The sequence below is a fragment of the Struthio camelus genome, chromosome 6, assembly GCF_040807025.1.
Source record: "Struthio camelus isolate bStrCam1 chromosome 6, bStrCam1.hap1, whole genome shotgun sequence".
In the NCBI taxonomy this organism is placed as follows: Eukaryota; Metazoa; Chordata; class Aves; order Struthioniformes; family Struthionidae; genus Struthio; species Struthio camelus.
The window spans coordinates 560632-583637 of record NC_090947.1 but is presented as its reverse complement, the minus strand read 5'-3'; the positions used below and the strand labels follow the sequence as shown (position 1 = coordinate 583637).

The 23006-nt window shown below is 38.1% G+C and overlaps 1 protein-coding gene across 11 annotated transcripts in view; it reads left to right on the top strand.

The window, feature by feature from the left end:
* The window catches only part of PCNT (pericentrin), a 99377-nt gene that overhangs the window by 8601 nt on the left and 67770 nt on the right, over nucleotides 1–23006 (top strand). For 6 of the 11 annotated variants that reach the window (XM_068947673.1, XM_068947670.1, XM_068947677.1 and 3 more), the window contains exons 4-19: nucleotides 915–1094; nucleotides 3214–3357; nucleotides 5014–5178; nucleotides 6499–8973; nucleotides 9059–9151; nucleotides 9378–9554; nucleotides 10554–10809; nucleotides 12632–12690; nucleotides 12877–13051; nucleotides 14201–14337; nucleotides 14842–14953; nucleotides 16831–16863; nucleotides 18611–18875; nucleotides 19163–19250; nucleotides 20261–20477; nucleotides 21370–21608. In XM_068947673.1, the coding sequence (XP_068803774.1) occupies nucleotides 915–1094; nucleotides 3214–3357; nucleotides 5014–5178; nucleotides 6499–8973; nucleotides 9059–9151; nucleotides 9378–9554; nucleotides 10554–10809; nucleotides 12632–12690; nucleotides 12877–13051; nucleotides 14201–14337; nucleotides 14842–14953; nucleotides 16831–16863; nucleotides 18611–18875; nucleotides 19163–19250; nucleotides 20261–20477; nucleotides 21370–21608 (4815 nt within the window). The remainder of the gene's footprint in view (nucleotides 1–914; nucleotides 1095–3213; nucleotides 3358–5013; nucleotides 5179–6498; nucleotides 8974–9058; nucleotides 9152–9377; nucleotides 9555–10553; nucleotides 10810–12631; nucleotides 12691–12876; nucleotides 13052–14200; nucleotides 14338–14841; nucleotides 14954–16830; nucleotides 16864–18610; nucleotides 18876–19162; nucleotides 19251–20260; nucleotides 20478–21369; nucleotides 21609–23006) is intronic. The other 5 variants (XM_068947672.1, XM_068947675.1, XM_068947674.1 and 2 more) reach the window with 5 other exon arrangements.

The window sequence follows — 23006 nt, the reverse complement described above, 5'->3', positions numbered from 1 at the left end:
TATGTGGTAAAAGAATATAACTGGTTATTAAAATGCTACATATGGTTTAGTCATAGAGGATTGTTATCATGTGTGTGATAAAAGCGATATCGTCTCACTGTTTTGAAGCCTAAAAGCTTGTATTTACATGTATCCTTAGCAGAGGAATTGGTTGGTAAGAGTAATGTTTTTACTGAAATCAGAGACCTTGTTCAGAGATTTGAATATTTGTAATTGAAAAGAGGGTTTATTTTTAGTTGTTTCAGGCATTAAAAACCAGAAATATTTTAAATAAGATACAAGATACATGAGAATTCTAACGATATTGCTCTTAAGGACTCAAAGAATTGGTTAGAAGACCTTTTCTCTTTGAAGTTCTTGGTTTCTGTTTGGTTGGTAAAGGCCATTGAAACTAACTTCTTTTTCACATGGTATGTTGCTTATATTTATTTGCAATTTGCTAAATACACTTGACTTTAATTTTAAATCAAGCAATTGTTGTTATTATTATTGTGTTATGGCAGGCCTGGGGAGCAGTCAGCCCAGAAAGACACAACAACTTTATTTAATTTTGGTAGTATTTTACTTCCCCTCACCTAAAACCGCTAAGTTTAAATCCCTAAACATGTCAGAATGGGACTCTGCCACAGTCTCGTGCTATAGAATCAAACCATTCTTCTCCATGTTTTACACTTGCCCGTTAAATTATCATGTGAAACTATATGATCTCTGAGAAATATTTATTTGAAATTTTTAAGAATTAAGGCTTTAGTATTTAATGTTTGTATTAAATACAAATCCAAGTGCTGAATTACTTAAACTAAAACAGGTGCAGAAATAAGCTTGCAGCTGAATTTATAGTCAGAGTCGTCATAAAACAGAAATGGTATATTGTTTTGGTGAATAAATACAGTTGTTTTTTTTCTTTAATGAAGAAAGCTACAATAAATTCTACTGCAGAATGCAGTCAGCTGGATGGTAAGATCTGTCAAACTAGAATAGCTGAGCTAGAAAGCAAACTCCTGGAGAAACAGGAAGCAGTTGAAAGACTCACTGCACAGATGAAGGAGCTACAAGAGCAGCTTACCCAGCATAGCAACTCTATGCTGCTTCAGGTATGTTTCATAAAATTAGACGATGGAGATAACATTACTGATTTTGGGTCCTGTCTCCTAAATATTTTTAGAATTAAAGCAATGTATCTTTTTTTACTGAAAGATGCTTCACCTTGTTGAAATGAACTAGCAATAGATTCAGCCTGGATTTATAAAGGGGAAATAGTGCTTAACCAACCTGATAGGCTCCCACAATGAGATGGCTGACTTGCTGGGTGAGGGGAGAGCAGTGGATGTTGTTTATCTTGACTACAGTAAGGTTTTTTGCACTGTCTCCCATAGCAGCCTCATAGGCAAGCTGGGGAAGTCCAGACACTACAACTGGTCAGTGAGGTGGACTGGAAACTGACTGGACTGCCGAGCTCAGAGGGCTGTGATCAGTGGCACCGAGTCCAACTGGAGGCCAGTCACTAGTGGCGTCCCCCAGGGGTCGATACTTAGGCCAGTCCTGTTCAGTTTCTCCATTACTGACCTAGATGAAGGGACAGAGTGCACCCTCAGCAAGTGTGCGGATGACACAAAATTGGAAGGAGTATCTGAAACACCAGGTGGTTGTGCATCCATTTGGAGGGACCTCGACAGGCTAGAGAAATGGGCAGGGAGAGAACCTCCTGAAGTTCAACAAAGGGAAGTGCAAAGTCCTGCTCCTGGAGAGAAATAGCCCCTTGCACCTATATAGGCTGGGGGCTGACCTACTCGAGAGCAGCTTTGCAGAGAAGGACCTGGTCCTGGTGGATGACAAGCTGACTATGAGCTAGCAATTGCAAAGGCAGCCAATGGTATCCTGGGGTGCGTTAGGCAGACTGTTGCCAGCAGGTGGAGGGAGGTGATCCTTCCCCTTGGTTCAGCACTGGTGAGTCCACACCTGGAATGCTGTGTCCAGTTCTGGGCTCCTCGGTACAAGAGAGACATGGACCTGCTGGAGCGAGTCCTGTGAAGGGCCACAAAGATGATTGAGGGGCTGGAGCATCTCTCATGTGAGCAGAGGCCAAGAGAGCTGGGCCTATTCAGCCTGGAGAAGAGAAGTCTCTGGTGGGATCTTCTCAATGGGCATAAATATCTAATGGGAGATCACAAAGTGAGGCTGCTTATGTTGTGTGTTTATGAACAGACCACAAGTAATTTTCCTTCTTGGTGGAGACAGTGATATAAATAAATATATTTAAAAGGTCCGTATTTATCAAGACCATGCTGATCAGTGGTTAAAAACAACAACAAAGTATTGTTCAAACCATTAAAAAAGAAATGCTTATTGAAATATCACTGATGAGGATATGTCTCTAAATCCACTTCCTGGAAGCAGCTGGGTTCCTTATAAAAGTTCAGATCGAGTGAAAGATCGTTCTTTCTAAAGATAATTCTTTTTTTTTTTTCCCCTCACTGAGATCATTTACACTATGAGTATTTGTAAAATATCTGTACTTTTTGCATGGGCAAATGATTAAGTAGGATCAGTTAAACTTTGTTAAACTGACCTTTCCCCTTTTCCAAAGTGTTAAAAAAGTATTTTAAATTTTGTCTTGCTAAGATTTCTAAATTATGGTAAATTATCAGGTACTTTGGAAGAGTAGTTGCTTCTTTATTTACATATTTTCTAGTCCTAAAAGGAGGAAAGGGGAAAAAAAAAACAGTAAAAACATTTTCTGTCTTTGAGGAAAAAATTTGGAGAGGTTAATGTGATTAACATAAAATAGGATTAATATATCCCATCTCGTTAGCTTTCTTTCACATGGCTGAAGGGAAGAGTTGACAGATGGGAAACGGTTTAGGGGTAATAAAGATTCATTATATCCTGTAGAAAAAATGATTACTTGTAGGCCAATAAGAGCCATGACATTTCTAAATACATTTTTCTTTTTCATTATCAATGAAAAATTTGATTTTTTTTTTTTTGATTGCATTTGATTATCTTCCTCTCCTCTTTGAAATCAGTAGAGGATTCCTCTTTCCTCACCCTGCCGTCATGTTTTAAAAGAAGTATTTCTGCTCCGATGGAGCAATTTTGTTAACTCTAGTGCAACTATAGACTCGGACAACTTTGCTTTAATAAAACTTACTGGGTTCCTAAGATGTTAAGAATATTTTGATTTTAAAGGTGCACTTTCTGTGATTCGTGTAGGAAAGTGCTGTCCAGGAACGAAATGAAGTCATAAGAAAACTAACAAGCAGCCTTCAACAGGCGAGGAAGGATCGCGATGACCTCCAGGAAGAGGCTGCACATGTAGCTGACGACATCCATGGTTTACAACTTCAATTACATCAGGTGTGATCCTTTTGTAATTTTTGTTTCCTTATGAAGTGAACAAGAACAGGTTTAGAACACAAACATAAAAACTTCCTAGTGTACATCTTGACCCTTTGACATAGTTCTAAAAGAATAGAATGTAATTCTCCTTTTTTGTTTTTCTTGTTTCACAAAAGTTCAGTTTGCAGTGCAGCCGTGAAAATGATGTTGGTGCAAGGCAGAATTTCCCAAGTTACTGTAGAGAAGTCTTGGAGAAATCTTTAATTTGCCACTTAGCTGCTGTGAAATGTTTAGGAGATCATTGCACTTTTTTGTACATCAGTTCAGCTTTTGTTAGGGCGTTTTACCCAATATTGATAGTGGCTTGGGATTTATAGACATCACTGTAATAATATTGGCTTATGTGTGATCAGTTTACCTCAGCGTAACAAGTTAGTGGGTATCAGCCAAACTATTACAGCTGTCTGTGTATGTACTCCACCTTGCATGCCCTAAAGCTAAAAGTTATTTACCTCAAAGAAGGTGATTTTAAGTAGCTGAAATAGAGCTGATGCAGCTCCTCTGCTACACAGGAACCTGTTTTGCTGATAGGTTGGTTGTGGATCTGAACCCCACGTGTTGGGATATACTAAATCCTTTCATTTACCTTAAACAAAATTTTTTTTAATCCATTCTCGTGATCTGCAGTGTTATAGTGGCTCCTCTCTTTGAATACCTTTATTTTTGTGTTTCAGGAGCCTTATTGTGTATGCCAACTTCTTTTGTCAGATTTGCAGGATAAGAATCAGAGTAGGAGGGGCTAGATATCTTAAATGTCCAGCTAAGAAAGGGGCACTTAAAAAAAACAAACCAACAGCAACAACAACAAAACCCAAACATTGAAGGAGTATGGGGTTTTTTTGCTTTGCCCTGGAAACAAGTCCTCTGCTGAATGGAATTGTAACTTTGGAAAAGGGAAAGAAATTCCGCTTTTTCTGTGCGGTTCTTACTGTTATTGACAAAGTACTTTGTGGTAGTGAGAGTTACTCTACAGACGATGATTGTTGGGATTTGCTCCATAAGCCACTGAAACACTCTAAATAGCACTTCAGGCATGCTCTAAATAAAGGCTAGTAATGTGATGCAAATCATTTGTGGAAGCATGACAGTTTTGATAATAGATGAAAGAATAAATACTGCCTCAAATATACTTATCTTCTTGGTTTTAGAAACATTTTTAGAAAATAGCATTGCAAATGAATAAAACGTGTTCCTCTGTTACCCCCCAGAGCTTTACAAAAAAAAAAAAAAAGTGGGAGAAAAAAATCTTTTCAGTTGGGGAGTGATGAGGGGCAAAAAACCCTTCAGTATTAGATTGTAAATCCTTTGAGGAAAAGACTTGTTTTGTTCATTGGCCTCTTACCGGAAAGCCCAGTTCATTGGGAGTTCTGCTTCATTATGGTGGCTTCATAAGTAAGTAAGAATTATCTAATATTTGTATTTTTATGGTAAGTAATAGTATTTCAAACTTGAAAAGTGTCATCTGACTCTTTGGGAGGATTCTTATCCTTTGAAATGAGAGAGGGTAAATCTGTATTAAATGAATGCAGTATATTTTATGCATAGAAGGAGGTCAGTGTATGAGTTATTCTGGTGTAAACTTACTTCTGACCATGAATACATTCATGTATTCAGGCAAATGAGATGCTGAGGAGTAAAAGCCCTCGAAGAAATGAGGTATTGGAAGCCCAGCACCAGGCAGCCTTGTTTCAGAACCGTCTCAAAGAGCAAAGTACGCATTTGGAGATGCTGCGTCAGAAAGCACGCGACTTGGAAGTACAACTTGAGTCTTCTCAAAAGGTAAAGCTTTTTAAAGTTTCTTTATAACTGTGAGTTCTAGGTAGTTAGCTCTTTGTCATGATCTTGCAAGCCAAGATGGCTCCTTTTGGAAGAGGAACCTGTACTGAACGTTTAGTTTCTGCATGAGATAGCATTGCTACTTCAGTACTGAACCAGTGCTAAAACTGTCCTTCAACATGATATTAAAGTGTGGTCTTTCAAAGATGTTGATATCCAGCTTAAGCAAAATAACTACTGAGAATTTAAGAATTTTTTTGTAAGATGTAAGGATTCAGTTTTGGCTGTTTAAAATTGGCTTACTGTTATGTGTTGAAATTACTCCCTTAGTTTCTGTTGCAGAAGGGGAGGTCTTTACCACTGTTGCTGAACTGTTGTATAAGATTAAGAAATTTCAGTTAGAAATAGCTCCTTTGCAGTATTTATTGAACTGATACATGTGGGAATGTAACCGAGATGACAGAGGCATAGCATTCCAGTGGGATCAAAGCTGCTGTATAAACAGGGGATAATCACTTAATAATTTTACAGTTGTATTTGAACAGTTACTTAAAATGCTTATCTGAGAGCAAAACTTAACTGTATATATAAGCACATTAGTTTCAGATACAAAACAAAATGAAATGCTTGTGTAGGAGTATTTTCATGCACTCATTCCAGAAGTACTACTAATAAAGAAATAATCTTAAAGTTAAAAATTCTAAATGTGGAGATGTCATAATATGCATTTAGAACTTGGTGCTCTGACCAGCAGTGATGGTGTGGTCGTGGAAAAAGTCTTTCTTTAGAATCAAATTTCAGAGGGGTCATGATTAGTAGCATATATGAAAAACAGCTTAGAAAATCAAATTTCCTTTAAGCACAGAACCATCAATGCTATAGTTAAAAGCCTTAAAGTTTTAAGTAGGGGACAGATGAGTGAAAATTGGGTATGGCTTTTCCTGCCTACCCCTGTCTGCAGGAAGCGTTTTCTCTGTGTACAAATGGATATGAGAAGGACAGGTATCTGTAGCTCCTATGTTTTGGATTCAAAATACCCAAAGTTTGAGGCAACCACTATTTTCTTTCTCTCGGGAGTCAATGGCATACCATTTATTATTCCTCAGCAAATCTGATATTTGTGGCCGGATTTGAAGAGTCCTCCAGTAGTTTTTTCCACTTTCAAGGGCATGTTTAAAAAATCCAGTTGCCTAGGCCAGTGAAACACTCTGCACTGAAGGGTAAACGTTGTTTGTGAAGAGATTTTAAAAGTTGGAGTTTTAGGGAAATTAAAATGTGTCATATTTCAATTGCATATTTCATATGTAACATTTTATTTTTAAGAATACCAAAGATAAAGAAAATCTGCTTGCCCAAATGGAAGAGAGTATGAAAGATACAATGCAACAACTATACAAAAGCATAGGAGAAAAAGAAGAAAGTATTAAAAGTCTTCAGGATGTGCTGACATCAGAAAGATTTTGCTTATCTATACTACAACATACCCTTTCTCTCCGGGACTCAGAAATAATGGAGTTAAAAAACGAAATATCCTTATCCCAAATGAAAGAACAGCAGCATATTGAAGAACTCAAAGTGAATCATGAAAAGGATACTTGCAGACAGTTAGAGTGCTTGAGGACCGAGCTGGAGAAATGCTACAGAAATGAGTTTGCAAAAGCCAAGCAGGTATATGAGGAAGAAGTGATTTTAAAATATAAGAATGAACTTGAACAGTTAAAAAAAGAACTCTCTGCTCTGAATTCGGAGGAACACGTTCAGAATTTGAACGTCATAATAATTGACTTAAATAATAGGCTTCAAGAGTCTGAAAATCATAAAGAAAATTTGAGAAAGAAACTGGAAAACCAACTGGAAGATTTTGAGAGAGAAAAATCTGAAATTGAGATTAAATACAAAGATTTAATTGTTGGCCTCAAATCCCAGCTTTCTGATGCAGAAGAACAGGTCAAGGAAGCCCAGCGATACAAACATGAAAAAGAGTGCTTGAATGAAGAGATCCAGAAACTCAATTCTTTTGTCCAGGAATTAAATGAAAAGCTACATGTTGAGGCTAAAAGAAATATAAATTTAAGGCAAGAGATTGTCCGCAATAAAGAGAAAATGAGGGAAAAATTAATTTTGCCGGAGGTGTCAGAGTTACAGGGAGTGGAACTTGAAGAGATTTGGAGTAAACCATGCCAGCTTGAAGGTGAAGAAGAGTTAGTTCATGAAGAACTGGAGTCCCAGCACAGCTTGAGAGTAGACTCCTCAAGAGGTGATTTAGAATTGAAGATTTTAGAGAAGCTCAAAAAGAATAATGAATGTTATGAAGCTGATAGCCTGTCTGAAGAACATTCGTTAGATGTAGGCTCTTTCACCAGTGATGAAGGCATTTTGGCTAAGTATCTCATCTCTACAGAGAGACCAGAACAGTCATACATGTCAGACAATTCTGAAGGTTATGCCATTGAGGAAGGTAAATGTGGGTTAGACGATAATATGCTTTTAGAACCCAGTACAGATTTTGTACCACTTTTATTAAAATTCAGCCCTGGTGAGAAAGCGTGCCCTAGCAGTTTGGCTCAGAAGACTTTTGAAGAGACTGAGATGGAAGCAGAAGCTTTTGTTTCATTTTTGTCAGATAGCTCCCTGCAGCAACATAAAATAAGTGACAACGATGATGTAAAGGATGATGAGAACGTCTGCTTAATGGAGAGATGTGTGAAGCTAACTGAGCAGCTCCATGAGAAGGAGGCAGCCTTGAACAAGTCTCACCAGGAGACCCAAGAAGCTATTGGAAAATGGAAAAAAGTAATGGCTGAGCTCTCCCATGTGCATTTGGAACTGAGTGAGGAACGTGAGGCACGGGTCCGTTGTGAGAAGGAGCTTGATCAAAAAACAAAGAAAGAAAAAGAACTTGAAAACAAAATAAGCTTTCTAGTAAAGCAACAGGATGAGGATAGAGGCCAACCTGATTGCGCTGAAGACTCTTTAATGCAACTATCAAAATCCTTTACCTGGCAAGAAATGGTAAAAGACCTTAAGGAGGAAAGAGAAATGTTGATGGCGCAATTGCGAACTCAGGAGCAATTAGTGAAAGAAGTTCAAGAGCAGAAAACGGCTTCTGATTCTGTAACGAGTGAAGTGCAGTCTCTTTTTGGGCGTCAGCTGGCTGCTTTGCAAAGTCAAAGGGATCAAATGCAAACCCAGCTTGATGCTCAGAAGGCCAAAAATCAGGCGATAGCTGAGCTTCTTGGCCAGAAAACCGTATTAGAAGAGACATTGCTGAAAGAACAGGAGTTGCTCAAAGCTGAAATCAGTAATAAAGAACAAAATTTAACACACTTACTGGAGGAAAAAACAACCTTAGAAGAAAGATTATCTGACAAGGAGCAGGATCTAATAAAAGCAGAGAAAATCTTAACGGAAAATGTTAGTATCATAGAGAACCTTGAAAAAAACATACACGAACTTAATACCGAAGTGAAAAACCTCAAAGAAGTACGGGAGTGTGAAAGGTTGCGGTATGAGGAGAATTTGAACACCAGTAACTTAGAAATTCATAAACTTAACACCGAAATAAAGGCAAAAAGCACTGAATACAGTGAGAAAGAAAGCCAGCTGACTGAAGAAATAGCTCATTTGAAGAAAACTCAGTCGGAGCTTAAAACTAACTTGCAAGAGTCTGTTCAGTCTGCGCAAGCTACCCAAGAAGCACAATGTGAGATGGTGAAACATTACAAAGAGAAGATTGATGAAATGGAGTCTCAGCATCATGAAGAAATTAGTAAAGTGAGTTTGACACACAAGAAAGAGGTAGGCAGCCCTGATAGTGGCAGAAGTTTTTGGATTTCAGAATACTTGAAGCAGTCATTGCAAATGTTTATGTCCCTGTTTTCAGATAGAAGAATTAAATGCCAAAATTAAAGAGAAAGTGGAAAAGCAGCAGAAGCTGGAGGAAGAAAGGAAGGAACAGATTGCCCTAATAAAAAAGGTAAGCTGTATAATCAGGTTTATCTCAGAAAAATAAACTCACCGTGTGTTGTTTGTCATTTAAGGAGAACAAACGTTTCAGAGATGTAAAAATCTGCATTTTTTTTTTTCTTTTCTGTGGTGGCTTTGATTTTGGGGAGAGGGAGGCAAGGTGAGAATTCTGACTCAGTAAACTTGCTAAATAAGCATATTTTTAAGAAAGCTCTTTATCCGTGTGTTCTGTGCAGGTACATGAGCGAGAGCATGATCGTGAAATTTCTGAGCTGATTACTAAACATGACGAGGAAATGGAGGAGCTCCGTGCAGCACTAAATAAAGAACAGCAACAGCTGCTGGATGAACTTCAGCATCAAATGGAAGCCACACACAAAGCAGAGAGAGAGCAAATTCAGATCCAATCACAGGTATAATAAAGAACCACTGTAGCAGTTAGTTGGAGCCTTCACTTTGCAACAGCCTTGTTTTTTGTGCATGCTGTGTGTGCTGTTTTGTGTAATGGTGCGACTGAAGAATTAGGAGTGTTCCCCTGGTGGGTGATAGCAGGTATTTTCTACAGTAGTTCTTCAAGGTTCTTACTGCAATTGTATCTTAAGAGCAATTCTGAATAAAATTGGATATGTAAATTGATGAGTAAAGAAAGAGCTTCTTCATATTTCATATCTTGGTAAGTTTAATGAGTTTATTTTTAATTTTAAGTTTAATTTTAACACGTAAATTTTATTTTTAAAAAACTGAGTTTTTTTGTTATCCCACTAACATGATTAGGAATGCTTTTACATTAAATTTGCATATGTCAACTTGACTTTCTCTCCTCTAAGTATTTGCTAGGTTTCTGAACGCTTCCACTAATGCAAAGCTGAAATGCAAAGAATATGACTAGTCTTAGGTCTAATTACTAGATATGAGTGTAATTTTCTGGCTTATTTAAGAATTGAGAAGTTCAGTCTATTTCAGTTGCCTTTATTAAGTGACAGATATTCAACACTTGTTTAATGATATACAGTGAATTTTATTTCCACTTCCATTTTTTCCAATACTGCTTCAGAGTTTTACTTTTTACCAAATTATAATCATAGCAAATAAGAGGAATGTTTTAACAGCCAGTTGAAAGGAGGGGTTTAGTTGTCTTTTGTTCTGAAGGTGTTGGGAGGAAACAGACAGATGCAAGGTATTTGGTAGGAGACAAACTTAAGAGGCAGGTAAGGAAAATCTTTTACTTTGCACTGAAAACGTTTTGCAAGTCTCACTGTAACAAAAGTCAGCGTATTTTCAGGATTCTATCCCATCCATGAAGAAATGCTTTCCAAATATAGAAAGGCAAGACTTTGAGGTCTGTAAACAGTTGAAAAAACAGTGAAAGTATATTATTAGAGCGGAGGGGAAAAGCTTTTTTTCTCTTACAGACACTGCACAGCCTTGAGTTGGAAGCTTTACGCCTAAGCTTAAATAATATGCACACATCTCAGCTTGAGTTGACTCAGTCTAACTTGAGAAAAGAGAAGGAAACTGCCCTCGTGGAACTACGGGAGATGCTCAATGATAAGCGTGCTCAGGAGGTAGCAATTCTGCAAAGCCGACATCAGCTGGAGTTGGAGAAGATTAAAGAACAGTGTTTGAAAGAAAAAGAAGACCTTAAGTTGAAGCTTCAGCAAGAATTAGGTATTAAAATAAGGGAATAATGGGTTGGAAATTGAAAACCCCTACGTACTTTTTTCCTCTGCGGATTCCAGTCTTGGTGTAGAGCTGTCCTTCTGAGGGAGAGTTGGCACTGCCATGAATAGGGATAGGTTCCAGACTGGCCTGTGCAAGAGTACATGGCTTACATGCAAAAATGAAGTTGTCCAGACCGAAGTTTTATTCCTTTTAATCCCTTTTTCATGGGTGGTTTTTTGCTACCTCTGCAAAACAGCAGTACAGTGGACTAGTTGGTATTTGGAGGTGTTAGATGGAGCTCTCCCAAAGAGCTTCATCCATGTGAAGGGCAGAGTTCTTCTCCTAAGTTTCTTTAGGGCTTTTATAGCCTTATGTCAGCAGCGACTTCAGTGTTGTGTTTCTGACAAAGTACTGAAACGGTTCCTGGCTTGCCCTCTCAGTGGTTTCAGAAGTAGGAGAAAGAGTTTGAAAGGAACTGAAAGGCTCAGTAAGAACCTGCAGGCAGGTATCCTTGGTGAAATGTTTGACCTAAGATTGGATTTTGGCATCACCAAGAAGAAAACTGCACTTGATAGTACTGAAGGCCTGCTTACAGTGCTCTTGGGATAGTTCAGGATAGTCCTCTCTTCCCAAATCATGAGACCATCTCTTCTGACCTTTATGGCCGATCTTGACACTGAGCAGGAATTTTTTGGAGGAAGGTGAAAACGGCAGCAATCCCCAATTCACCCGAAGAAAGGCTTTAAGAAAAACTTTTTTAGTTGTCCTATCCTGAAAAGCAGAGAATATTTTGAGGCTTTTTCTAACCCAAAATAGAAAAGCATTTTTTTGCCACCAGTAAATACCATAGTAAACCATAGTTTACCATAGTAAACTGATGGCATGGTGGGACATGGGAGTAGAAGGAGGTCTGGACACAAATCTCAAGACCAGTGCTGTTTACATGTGTTTTGGCCTTGTAACTTTATGTGAATGTAGCTATTTAAGAGTGCTTGAATGCAGGGGCTCAGAAAGAGTATCTGAAAACAGATGATGCAGGAGACCTGACTAGGAATTGTGGATACTACTCTTAGCTGGAGGACCCTTTTTTTTTTTTTTTTTTTTTAAAAGGAAAATGATGACTGGGCATGATCCCAATTTGTCTGATTGCAGGGACATTCTTATCTTAGGATTTGGATGAAATTTCTTCCTCTACTTGACCATTAGTTGGGTAGTTGGCACGATCTCAGGGTCTTTGGATTCTCATTTCCTACTGAAAAACTTGGAGTTAGGAAGGGAAAAACCTTTGGTGTGGGTGATACTTCAGCAGAATGGTAGCTTCTCCCTTCCGCTCTGTTTCCTAGGTATTTTTAGAAGAAATTAGAGAAGAGTTTCGTACTTGCTATTGTCTGCTGTTCTCTTGCAATGTCCCAGGAGACAGAGATGATTCAAACACTTAATAGCGTTGTACAGTGAAATGCTAGAATCTAAAATATCAATAGCCTTTGAATTACTGTCCTTAGGAATAAAGAGGCAGTTCATATCTATTTCTTGGAATCATGCTCTCTCTAGATTAAGCAGATATCGTTTTGTTAATTACACGAAACTTAACTGCAAAGACAAACTTAACGGTTATAAGATAGATGCTTATCTCTTCTAAAAATGAAAGAGCAATACTGGGATGTAAGATAACAGCAGATTTGGATAAAACCCAGTATCTCATACTGCTGTATGCCTCCCAGTTCAGGTCCTGAGTGTTTGGAAATATTAATCTCGCCCCTATCTCTGCTTGTCACTTAACCATGATACTTTATATACATTTATTAATAAATAGTATTTTATTTCACAGTTGATCAGAGAAAGAAAATAGAATTGGAAATGGAAGAGACACGTATCCAGACATTAGAGGTAAAAATTCTATTCTTCATACAGGAAAAGATAAAACTGCTTTCTATAAACTAGATCTGTCATAGCAGAGTCCCATTCTACTACACTTATTGCAAAGGACAAATAGATGGAATATGAAAACACAGAAAAAGTACTCTATTTACTAAGTGTGTTTGCTCTAATAATGCATGTGTCCTACTCTGTTAGACTCTCAAAGGAGACTGGGAGTTGGAATCCGAGATGCGTTTAAAAAGCATGCATGAAGAACTTTCTGAAAAGCATCAGACTGAAATGGAGGAACTGCAGAAAACTCTGGAAATGGAATTAGAAAAAGTCAAAGTGGAGCTGAGGCTTCTTTCTCTTGAGAAAGAACAGTGTGAAAGTAAGTGTCATGGTCTGAGAAGCAGCTATGTTTATTGTGAACAATAGCAAAACTAACTATAAGAGTTTTAGAACCTGTATTTAAAAAAAAAAAAAAAAATCTATGTACTCTTACTTAAAAATTAGGTCAATGACCAGAGACTGTCCAGAAAACAGGAACTGAAAGAAAATTTTATATTTAAAGCCTGGTTAACTGTGTTGTATTATGACTTACACTCAGAGTCTTATCTTCTTGTGTATTTCCCTTCACAAATATTACTAAAGGTGAGAGATAAAGGAAATAATACTCTCCTCCAATAAATGGAAATCTGGTTTTAGGGATACTGGAATTCTCATGCTATCTGACAGGCAGTAAACCAGCTCTGAGAAGCAAAGAGCAGCCTTTTCATACATATTGTGAGCCAGATGCTTTCACTGTATTCTTATGGCCTTGGCTACTGTTAGGATTTATCTTGTTCTTCCCAGCCTGCACTGATTTTACTATATTTCCCTGAATCTGTATCACAAAACCGTTTTGTGAGGAAAACATTCTTCTGCAGCTCACTGTGGCTGAACTGGGATCAATTTGTTGCAGACTCTTTCTGGGGCAGATCAAAGATTTGTTGGCTGAATGAGGTAGTAGCAAGTTCACGTGGTTCAGAGTGTGCTCAGTTTAGTGCTGAGCAGAGGAAATTTGGCGTGAGCTTTCTTAGTCCTTCCTGTTCATCTCTCTCCTACTTCCAGCTAAGTTTGATAGTCGGAGAAATTCTGTAATTCTAAGCCATGAAGAAATGTTTCATTTTCTGCTCTAAGTAAATATGCTTCTGGTTGAGGATGCTTCTTTGTATATTCAGAGAGCAGAGGCTCATCTTCTCCCTAGCACTGCTGCTGGTTGCCTGCCTCTTGGCTGAGAGCGTGGGATGTAGGGAACCAGGAAGCTCTGTGTGGAAATCTCATGCTTTTACATCCTTGATTACTCAAGTTTGCGTGATGCTCTTCAGGTGCTGACACCTTTACCGAGAAGGCTCTTATTCCTGTGAGCCCTGTCGAGAATACTTTAAATGAGCATTTTAGTCTGGCTGCATGCGTTTCTATTTTAGTCACACAAATGTTGTACAGATGGTTATGCCACCATGCTGGCTGCTGAACAGAACTCATTTTTATTTTGTAGTAAAATGTATAGAATTGGAGAAGCAACACCAGTTAGCCATTGCAAAATTACGTGAACAGCTGCAGACTGAACATAATCAACTCCTAGAAGATATGAAGATGAAAAGCCAAGAAAAAGAACAGAATACTCAGAAGGAGGTAAATAAGATTTCTTTACTTTGTTTTGAAGAGTTAATTACTATCCACCTCTCAAAACCTATGCGGTATATATAACATTTGGGCAACTTGTTTGTATGTATTTATTTATTTTATGATTTTTATTGATGAAGTAAAACATATCTAATAAAGTAGATTAACACTCTGGGATTTTTCCATAATGGTTCAAAATCTTCTGAACACGGCCATCTTTTTGCCAATTTTATGTCATTCCTCTGTGTTTATACACTGGTGCTATTGGTTTTATCTAGCTAATACTTTATTCTTGCCAGTAGTGACAGCCAAGAGCAGACCTGTTGCTCTATCAGAGGAGTATGCCTAACAGTAGTTAAGGGCTACGCAGTATCTTTGCTAATTCAGGTTAGGAGCTGAGAGTGTGGTTGTTAGTGAGTGTTTCCACCTATTTCTGACAGGATTGTTTATGTTGCATATAAAACAAGCCACTAGAACAAAATAGTTTAAAACATTTTAATACATCTTCCATAGCTGGAGAAACTTCAGGTCACGCATGAAGAACTAAAGACTCAGTCACAAGAAGAAATCAAGCAACTCTGGTCTCAGCTCAATAGTACCCGAGCAAGTCGTCAGGAGTTAAGTGGTATGGTTGAAACTGATACGTTTTATTTTTTTGCCTCTAGTTCATGTAGAAGTACTCATTTTTGATATGGGAGACTCTTAGTCATATACCAGAAACACAGCTAAGTCACAGATGTGTACAGTAGGTCATACTCTAGTAGAGTGGGCACATGATCTCTTTCTGAAGTAAGAGATGGGTCAGTGTCAGATGACTAGGAGTTTTTCCGAAGTCAAAAAGCATGGTATGCCTGTGCGGAAGCGTTCACTCTTGTTTTTGTTCTTTTTTCTAATGTCCTAAAATATGAAATTTTTCTTTCCGTTTTTATTGTCTTTGACTAGGGAACAGGAGTATCATGTTGTTATCACCGCTGTTGTTGCAATCATTGCTGTTCTCTATTAATTGTATTGGTGCCTTGAAGCTCCACTCCTGCACACTTCACAGAAATTTAGTGAAAAACAGCCACATTTAACTTCAAATTTGATTTCAAGTCGTAATGAATTGTAGTTTAAGTGGGGAAAATGCTGTTCAACAGAAAAACATTTAGAAGAGAATAACACTGGTTTATATTCAGTATGGAAGGGTTTATAAAATCAACTGAGAAAATGGTTATTTTTAGGTAGCGAGGATCACCACTTAGTTTATGACTTCGAGTGGTTTCTTGTTAATACAAGATTTAAAAAAAAAAAAAAAAAAAAAAACCTTTATATTAGCCTGATCTCTTATTTATCTCCAAATAAAAGCGGAAGTATTTCAAAACAATGTGATTAGATTTGGTCTTGAGGTAGAAATTTGTTTTTGTGGGTTTTTTTCATTCTTCCAGTTCTGAAGCAAGTTAAATAAAAAACTTTTGTCACTGACATTGAAATTAGAAGTTCATGATCTTCTGAAAGACTTTAATCCTTAAATGTAGAAATACCCTGGCTGAAGCTTTTTTTTTTTTTTTTAAAATAAAATAAAAACATTCAGGTGATAATTCTGAAATTGGAATGAATGATTTTTTGTTCTCCTGTAAGGACTATATATAATTAACACTTTTGGAAAAATATACTTTGGTTTGAAAGAATAAATAAACCTCTCAAATCTAAAAGCAAAAAAGAAAAGGGAAATGTTGTGCATGGCATTTAAATAGGTGCAATCCTTTTTTTTTCATAATTTTTAATGCAGATATGCATAAGACCAAATTTAAAAAAAAAAAAAAAGTTCTAAAGCTTGAAAGAAAATAACGACTGGAAGATTTCAATCTGATATTATATTGTTAGGATTTCTGTTACACCTGTAAAGTATTTTAATTAAACCTACACACAACAGGTAATTTTTAGAGTATATTAATCAGAGCTGACAGGTTTTGTTGGCCAAAATGAAATAGAACATGCCTCAGTTGTATGTGTGCAAACAGTGCCATGATAAACAGAGGAACCAGTATTGGGGGGGAAAAAGCTAGAGACCATGTTCTTAGCCTTGGCTGTGTATGTTCATCTTCTATTGAGATTGTAACATTAGATGGCATTCTTTGCTTTACTGGGGTAGTTTAAGGATATTACACTGCCTTTTGTTTTAAATACCATTTCAAATTTTCTAACAAATTTAACTGTACTTAGCTTTTGAAATGTAACTGTTTCCTCCCCGCCCCCATTGGTACTTTATGGTTGTAAGTTGAAAGATTACTATTCTAATTTTTTTGGTTTTAGTCAGACTTTAACTTGTTGACCTTTTTGAATCCCCATTATTATGTTAGAGAATTATAGTACTGATAGTGCTTTTTAGTATTTGCTGGAACTCCTATATTCCCTCTCTGTAGTCCTCGTCTTTATTAACGTTTCAAATGTCTTTTCATGTCTCTAATCACTCACGTTTACCATTCTTTGGACCCTTTCTGTTTCTCCTTCATCTGGTTTGAGATGGTGAGACCAGAACGCGAGCCTCTGTTTCAGGTGAGGATGCATCTTTGCTGTGTGAGGAGATCTTAAAGGCGTTTTGTTTTACTCTGCTTTTTCTTTGCTTGAGTGATGCTTTGACAATGCACTTGGACTAGTCTGTGGACTCATTGTGGTGGATCAAAAACACAGCCACCAGATAATTAAATCACTGCTCTAATGTAAAAATGATGGCCAGTTCAAAACTGGTAAACGTTTTCCGGGGTTAATTCTGTGCCAGCAGACTTTGCTGGGTTAGCCAAAATCTATCTGTGCAATATTGGACTTCCCTTGCCTACGTCACTGCTGTTTTTACTAGTCCCTTCTTGGGGCAACTGCTTGGGGCAACCTGGCAACTGCTCCCTTTGAAAGCAGGCTTGAACTACATACTAATTTCACTTATTCTTTCTGTTTGGATGTTGGCTCTGAGAATTTTTCACCACAAGCGTGCATTCCTTTCGGTTTTCTATGTGAAAACACTGCGACACTCAGCCAGGTCCACCCTGGCTGTTTCCTGGCTGTTTGGCGTCAACTGTGATTTGACCTGGAGTGGCTCAGACTTGCTGTGTGCCTGGAGGGGAGGCTGCTGTTTGGCATTTCCTTGTTGGGAACGCGCTGGTCCTCTGCAGCATCTCCTTTGCGTCAGCACTGAAAGGCCCTCAGGCGAAGTCGAAGTGTAGCTGTGAAGGAAACTTGTTAGTGGTCTGAAGGTGTATGCAGCCTTTTTGGTTTGGAGATGATATCCTGTCTGTATTAAGCAGCTTGACTGTACTGGGGATGTGAGCTTGAGAGTTGCTACCAAACGACACTTGGGAGTTCCTAGTCAAACCACAGGCTCAGGACTGTTTCTCTCTATCTTTTCTTAGTGCATACTGATAACACTGGTTTAATCTTTAAATGATGGTTTTGTTTTTTTTTTTAAGAGCATAATAATCTTTGTCTATCATTTAGATTACTGTTCAAGCATGTGAATTTCAAGAAGTGCCTTCCATCATTTCTTTAAGTCTTTCTGGAGTTTCTTTTCTTGAATAACATAAGCTGCTTTTGTTTTCTAAGTTTTTTCTTCTTTAAAATCAGGTCCATCTTCAGTTGGCCTTGGTGTGGGTTCAGCTAATCTTAAGCCATCCGGGAAACTTCCCTCCTCACCATGATTTTTTTGCCCTTAGTTCTACCTTTTTTTTTCCCCTCATGCAATACTCTAATAAAGAACATGGAGGAAAAAAAGCACTTGAATGGATAGCTAACCCATCGTCAAAGTAGATCAGGTGTTTTTTTTTTTGTTAGTTAGTCTAAGATTAATTTTAAGTTTCTTTCTTGCAATTGTTTTTCTAGATAGTTGGTGCTAAAGGTTTCCCCTCACGCCCCTGGAGAAAAGACAAAATTGTAATAGATGTGCTTGAGTAAGTTATTCCTTCTGGCTGTGACAACAAGCAGGTGTGGGGATCAAAAAACATTGCAGGACTCCGCATGTCACTTTCTCCGAATTGGGGCACAAGGGCAATGCGAATGATCTGCTGGTGGTTTTGATTCTTTTCATGATGATGGTTTCTCTGAATGCCGTGTAAGTGGGGAACGCACTGGTACTCTCTTCTGAGGAAGGAAAGTTTTGTCTTTCAAAAGTTCGTCTTATGTAGTGTGTGGGATAGTATCTGGCTGTCGTCCTGACAATAAAAAACATGGCTCATCCTCACAGAATGAGTTAGCTTAAAGCTGTGTACTTCTAAGGATGCAATGAAGTGTTGTGTTCTTTTTGCCTCCATCTCAGAGTTAAAAGAGCAGCTCCTGGCTCGCGCATCCCATGTGGAGGAAATAGAACATTTAAAGCAAGAGTTTGAACAGCAGCGTCAGCAAAGAAAAAGTGAGCATGAAACTGAGTTAGAACAATTGAGACTTTATTTTGAAAAGAAATTAAGAGTTGCTGAAGAAAACTACAGAGAGGAGTTGACTTTGCTGCATCAGAGACTGCAAGAACTGAAGGAATATTCATTGTTGGAGTCGGACGTGAGCCAGGATCAAGCAGTGGATATCAGGTGATCTATTCTTTTTCCTTTTATCTCAGGTTATCATAAAATGCTTCCAATTTTTTTTGTGTAAAAGGTGATGCTAGTGTCTAAATACGTTGGGATTGGAGATTAGGTGATTTGAAGCTGGAAATCCAGCGACAAAAGTCATGAGTGTGGAGGATACTTTCTTGTGTAGCTATTATGGTTGCTCTGTACCTACTTTCAGTACCATATTGTAAGTTGGCAAGCTCATTTAAATTAACTTGTGACATGTGGTACAATCTTAAGTTTCTAAAACCATTCTGTCTTCTCAGTTCCTCTGTCACAGTTTTTGAAGAGACGACTGAAAAAGAGAGGAGAGTTATACTTGACCAGCTAAATCATCAGTTGGAGCAACATAAGGTAGGATTTTTGCTACATTAAAGTTCTGACGTTCATTACATTGCCCGTATGAAAACTGATGTCTGCTTCCCAGATCTTAGTGAACAGTTAAAGTCATATTTGAGACATGTATTAAGGCTTCATTATTTTCTGTCGAGCCTATTGTAAGTTACCAGCTTTAAATAGTTCTCGGAACAGACGAAATATGATGTTCTGCAGTTTTGTGTCCTGTGTTTGGATTATCCTGTGCCTAATAATAAAGTGTGAGTTCTGATCAAAAGTCTTCCCCACAGGGTGCAGAATTCATGATGTTTCTCTTTTCTCTGTGAACTTTGTAATAATTTTATCCTTTGTTGCTGTCACTTCTCTTCTAGTGGAGACACTGATTTAGTCCTTCCTCTATTTAGCCATCTATTTTCATGTACTTTCTTACAATTTAAGATCGCTATTTCTTTGTTCAATTCATTTGACTTTGACCAACAGTTCCAAAAGGGAATTTTCCTTTTTGGTTTTAGGTTTTTATAAATGTATTTATCTTAGTGAGGGGATGATAAGCAGACCAGACATACACAGACTACATCAGTTAAATTTAAGTAAATTTATTTGCGATATACTACATAAGAAACTTGCTACTATTTTCCTAGCTGAGTATGGAACTGTGTTCATGGTCATGACTTCTACGTTCTGTGATGATGCATATATAGAGGGGAGGGCTCTTCAGTGTTGAGAGTGGATAGCTTCTCTATCCAGGTGCTTGTGAGACTTTCCTCTCTGTTACACTTTCAAACAGCTCCTGAAGCTCTGATCTGCCTTGTGTCATGGCTCCAGGATATCTGTACTTATGGGGGGATCTGCCACAGCAGAGGGTGGAGTGGCAGGAACAGAGCAGAAACTGCTGGGTTTTGGGAGAACAGATGCACACAGGTCAAGCAGGTGCTTTGCAGTGTGGTTCATATAGTGTTCCTATTGGACCATTTCTGACATGGCTATTTCAAAACTAAAGCTGTATTTCTAATCCATTTGTTATGTAGGAAGAACTTGCCTGTTTGCGAGTACAACTTAAAGAACAGCACAGACATGAATTAGATTCCTTGAGGTCTTCCCTTGCACTTCAATATAAGGAGGACCTAATGAAAATGAAGATGGATCTGTCAGACAAATATATAACGGAAATTGAGGAAATGAAAAAAAAGCATTGTCTAGAACTTGAGCAGCTCCGTGCCAGACTCTCAGAAGAGCATATCAAAGGTAAGATCAGCTGGCAGATTAGGAAGTAAAATAGTAAGATGCTTGTGAGGCTTTTTTTTCCTTATCTAAAGGCTTGTTTGAAGAAATTTGAAAATTTGTTATTATTTTACTTTAAACTACAGGGAACACTTAAAGCTGGTTAGTACTTGGGTTTGGGCATTTTACTTTTTGACTCTTCTGGGCCCGTTGAGTTGCACTTTCAAGGATGTGGTGACCTGAGGTTGGTTATTCTGTAGTAAAGCTTACTAAACTTAGGAGTAGTTGCAAAAAAAGAGTTAGTCATAGTAAACTATACAAGCTTCTGAACTTGATGTCCATACCGTACCGTTAGCCGTGTGACACACATGGTTAACTCTGTGCTGCTATATGTTGGTTAAAAGATCAGTAAACCCTTTTTAAATTGTGGTTATATTTATGTCCCTTTTTTTTCCCCCCTCTGTTAGAAAATGTATCAAACCTGCCCAAATTACAATGTTTAGGTGGAGAGTTGCCCCATCTGCTTTTCTAGGGGAATTCTTTATCTAAAGAGTATGTGGAAAAGAGGAGATAACTTTCTTTGTGGATGATGTAACGGCAGATTACTGAAAGTTTAACTCCTGTGACTGCTGCTGATTTAAGAGGGAAGTCCTGCTGTAGGTTGTGATCCTTCTGCGTTATTTTGTGTGTGTTCATACTGATAAATTCCAAGGTTGGTAGTTAAGTAGAGCGGAGTAAAAGTCACTTTGATAAATGTTTCTTGTTATTCTGTATGATGATTCTTGTTACTCTGTAGTTAGTGGGGCTACTGATGAATTGTGCACCTAGCAACATTCAGCTTTGTTTTATTCCTGCAAGTTAATAAGGCCTGTTAAAAGAAAATAAATTCCGGAATGTTGTTCTGCTGTTTATTCAGAAATCACCAAACTGCGTCTACAGAGTGCTCAAGATGCAGCACGTCAAGTTGAAATGGAGGTGTCTGAGCGAGTGTGTGTACTAGAGAAAGAGCACAAGGCTAAGGTCTCTCTCCTTCAGTCTGAGAAACAGTATATTGCAGAACTTTTGGAAGAAATAAAGCACTTAAAGGAAGAGATTGCTAAACAAAAAGATATTTCTGTGCAGAATGAAAAGCATCTGAAAGAGGAAATGGAAAAGGTAATTAGTGTTAAAGTGCTATTTTGTATAGAATTGGGCAAACTCAAGTCTGTTGGGAAGGCCAAGTGAAATAGAAGTGGCACTTATTTTTAAATGTTTCGAGTTAGTAATAGTAGTTTCAGCTGCGTGGAATACTTGCTGGAATAAGACTCTTGAAGTTCAGAGCACTTTAGTGTTAAATGCTTAGTTTCCCACAGATTAATTTTTCTTCACAAGTACAGTGTGAGAAGGCAGGTGCTTCAAGTGTTGATCCAATCCACCTTTTCAATCACATGAGGTTCAGCACAAGCACAACGTTTGCAATGCAGGCAAGTACAAAAGATTCTCATCCTGAACCTCCCTCTGCTACAATCTGTGAAGCAGCACAGCGTTGTGCGCAAGTGCAGAAGTAAGGCATTGCACTTGCATGCTGTGAAGTGTCATACAGTAATGGAGAACTGAACAGGTAAGTATTGCAGCAGAAGGAAGTAGCCCCTCTGCTGAGCAGATCCCCTCTACGAAATATCTGGTTTCTTGATTGGAGTGTCTTTTGAAGTGAGTAACCAGAAATAATTTTTCAGCCCAGTTGTTTGGGGAAAAAGAGATGGTCAGACAGCAAACTTCTCATTTTGGTTTGCTTTGGTGTGGACTTTACGTCTTTGACAGTGAAGGTATAAAGTTGAGATAATCACATCTTGTGCCTTCCCTCTTATCTGTTAAATCAGCTGTCTTACCTGAGCATAGACTTAAGAGTGGATGTTAATATATTCTTTAATCTGTTCCAATATTTAAACGCTTATCAGAATTAGATGAATGCTCTGATTTCCCAAATCCTCTTTTCCTCCCTTCTTGAAGAGATGTAGGTATGTGTATCTTTTTCCAAATTGGAAAAAAACAGTGGAGAAAGTCATAGGAAACAGTTGCAGACTGAAGATAGCATGAGGAATCATCCAAAGCTTCCAGGAGTGAAGCTTTTGGTGTTGTTAGCTTCCCCCTGTCATCTGCAATATCGTCTTTGTGGCTCTGCTGCCTGGGCAAAAGATGGACCCTGTTCAAATAGCACATTCTCTACATGCTATCTGGCATACTGATTCACTGTCTGGAAATACCTGTGTTTTGTTTTGGCCTCTGGTCTCTGTCTCGCAGAGCCAAGTGGACTGATTTTATCAATTGCCACTTGGTTCCTGGTGCCCAAACAAAAGTAGCTTTGTGAGTTATGTGATACATAGGCCTAATCAAAACCTTTTCTCTCTCTCTCTCTCTCTCTCTCTCTCTCTCTCTCTCTCTCTCTCTCTCTCTCTCTCTCTCTCTCTCTCTCTCTCCATTTAGCTTGTTGTGTAAATGAATGCTTGAATACTCATTCAATGTTTTCATTCAGTTTTCACTTGGAAGATTAGAATATACTTCATACTAAAGCCC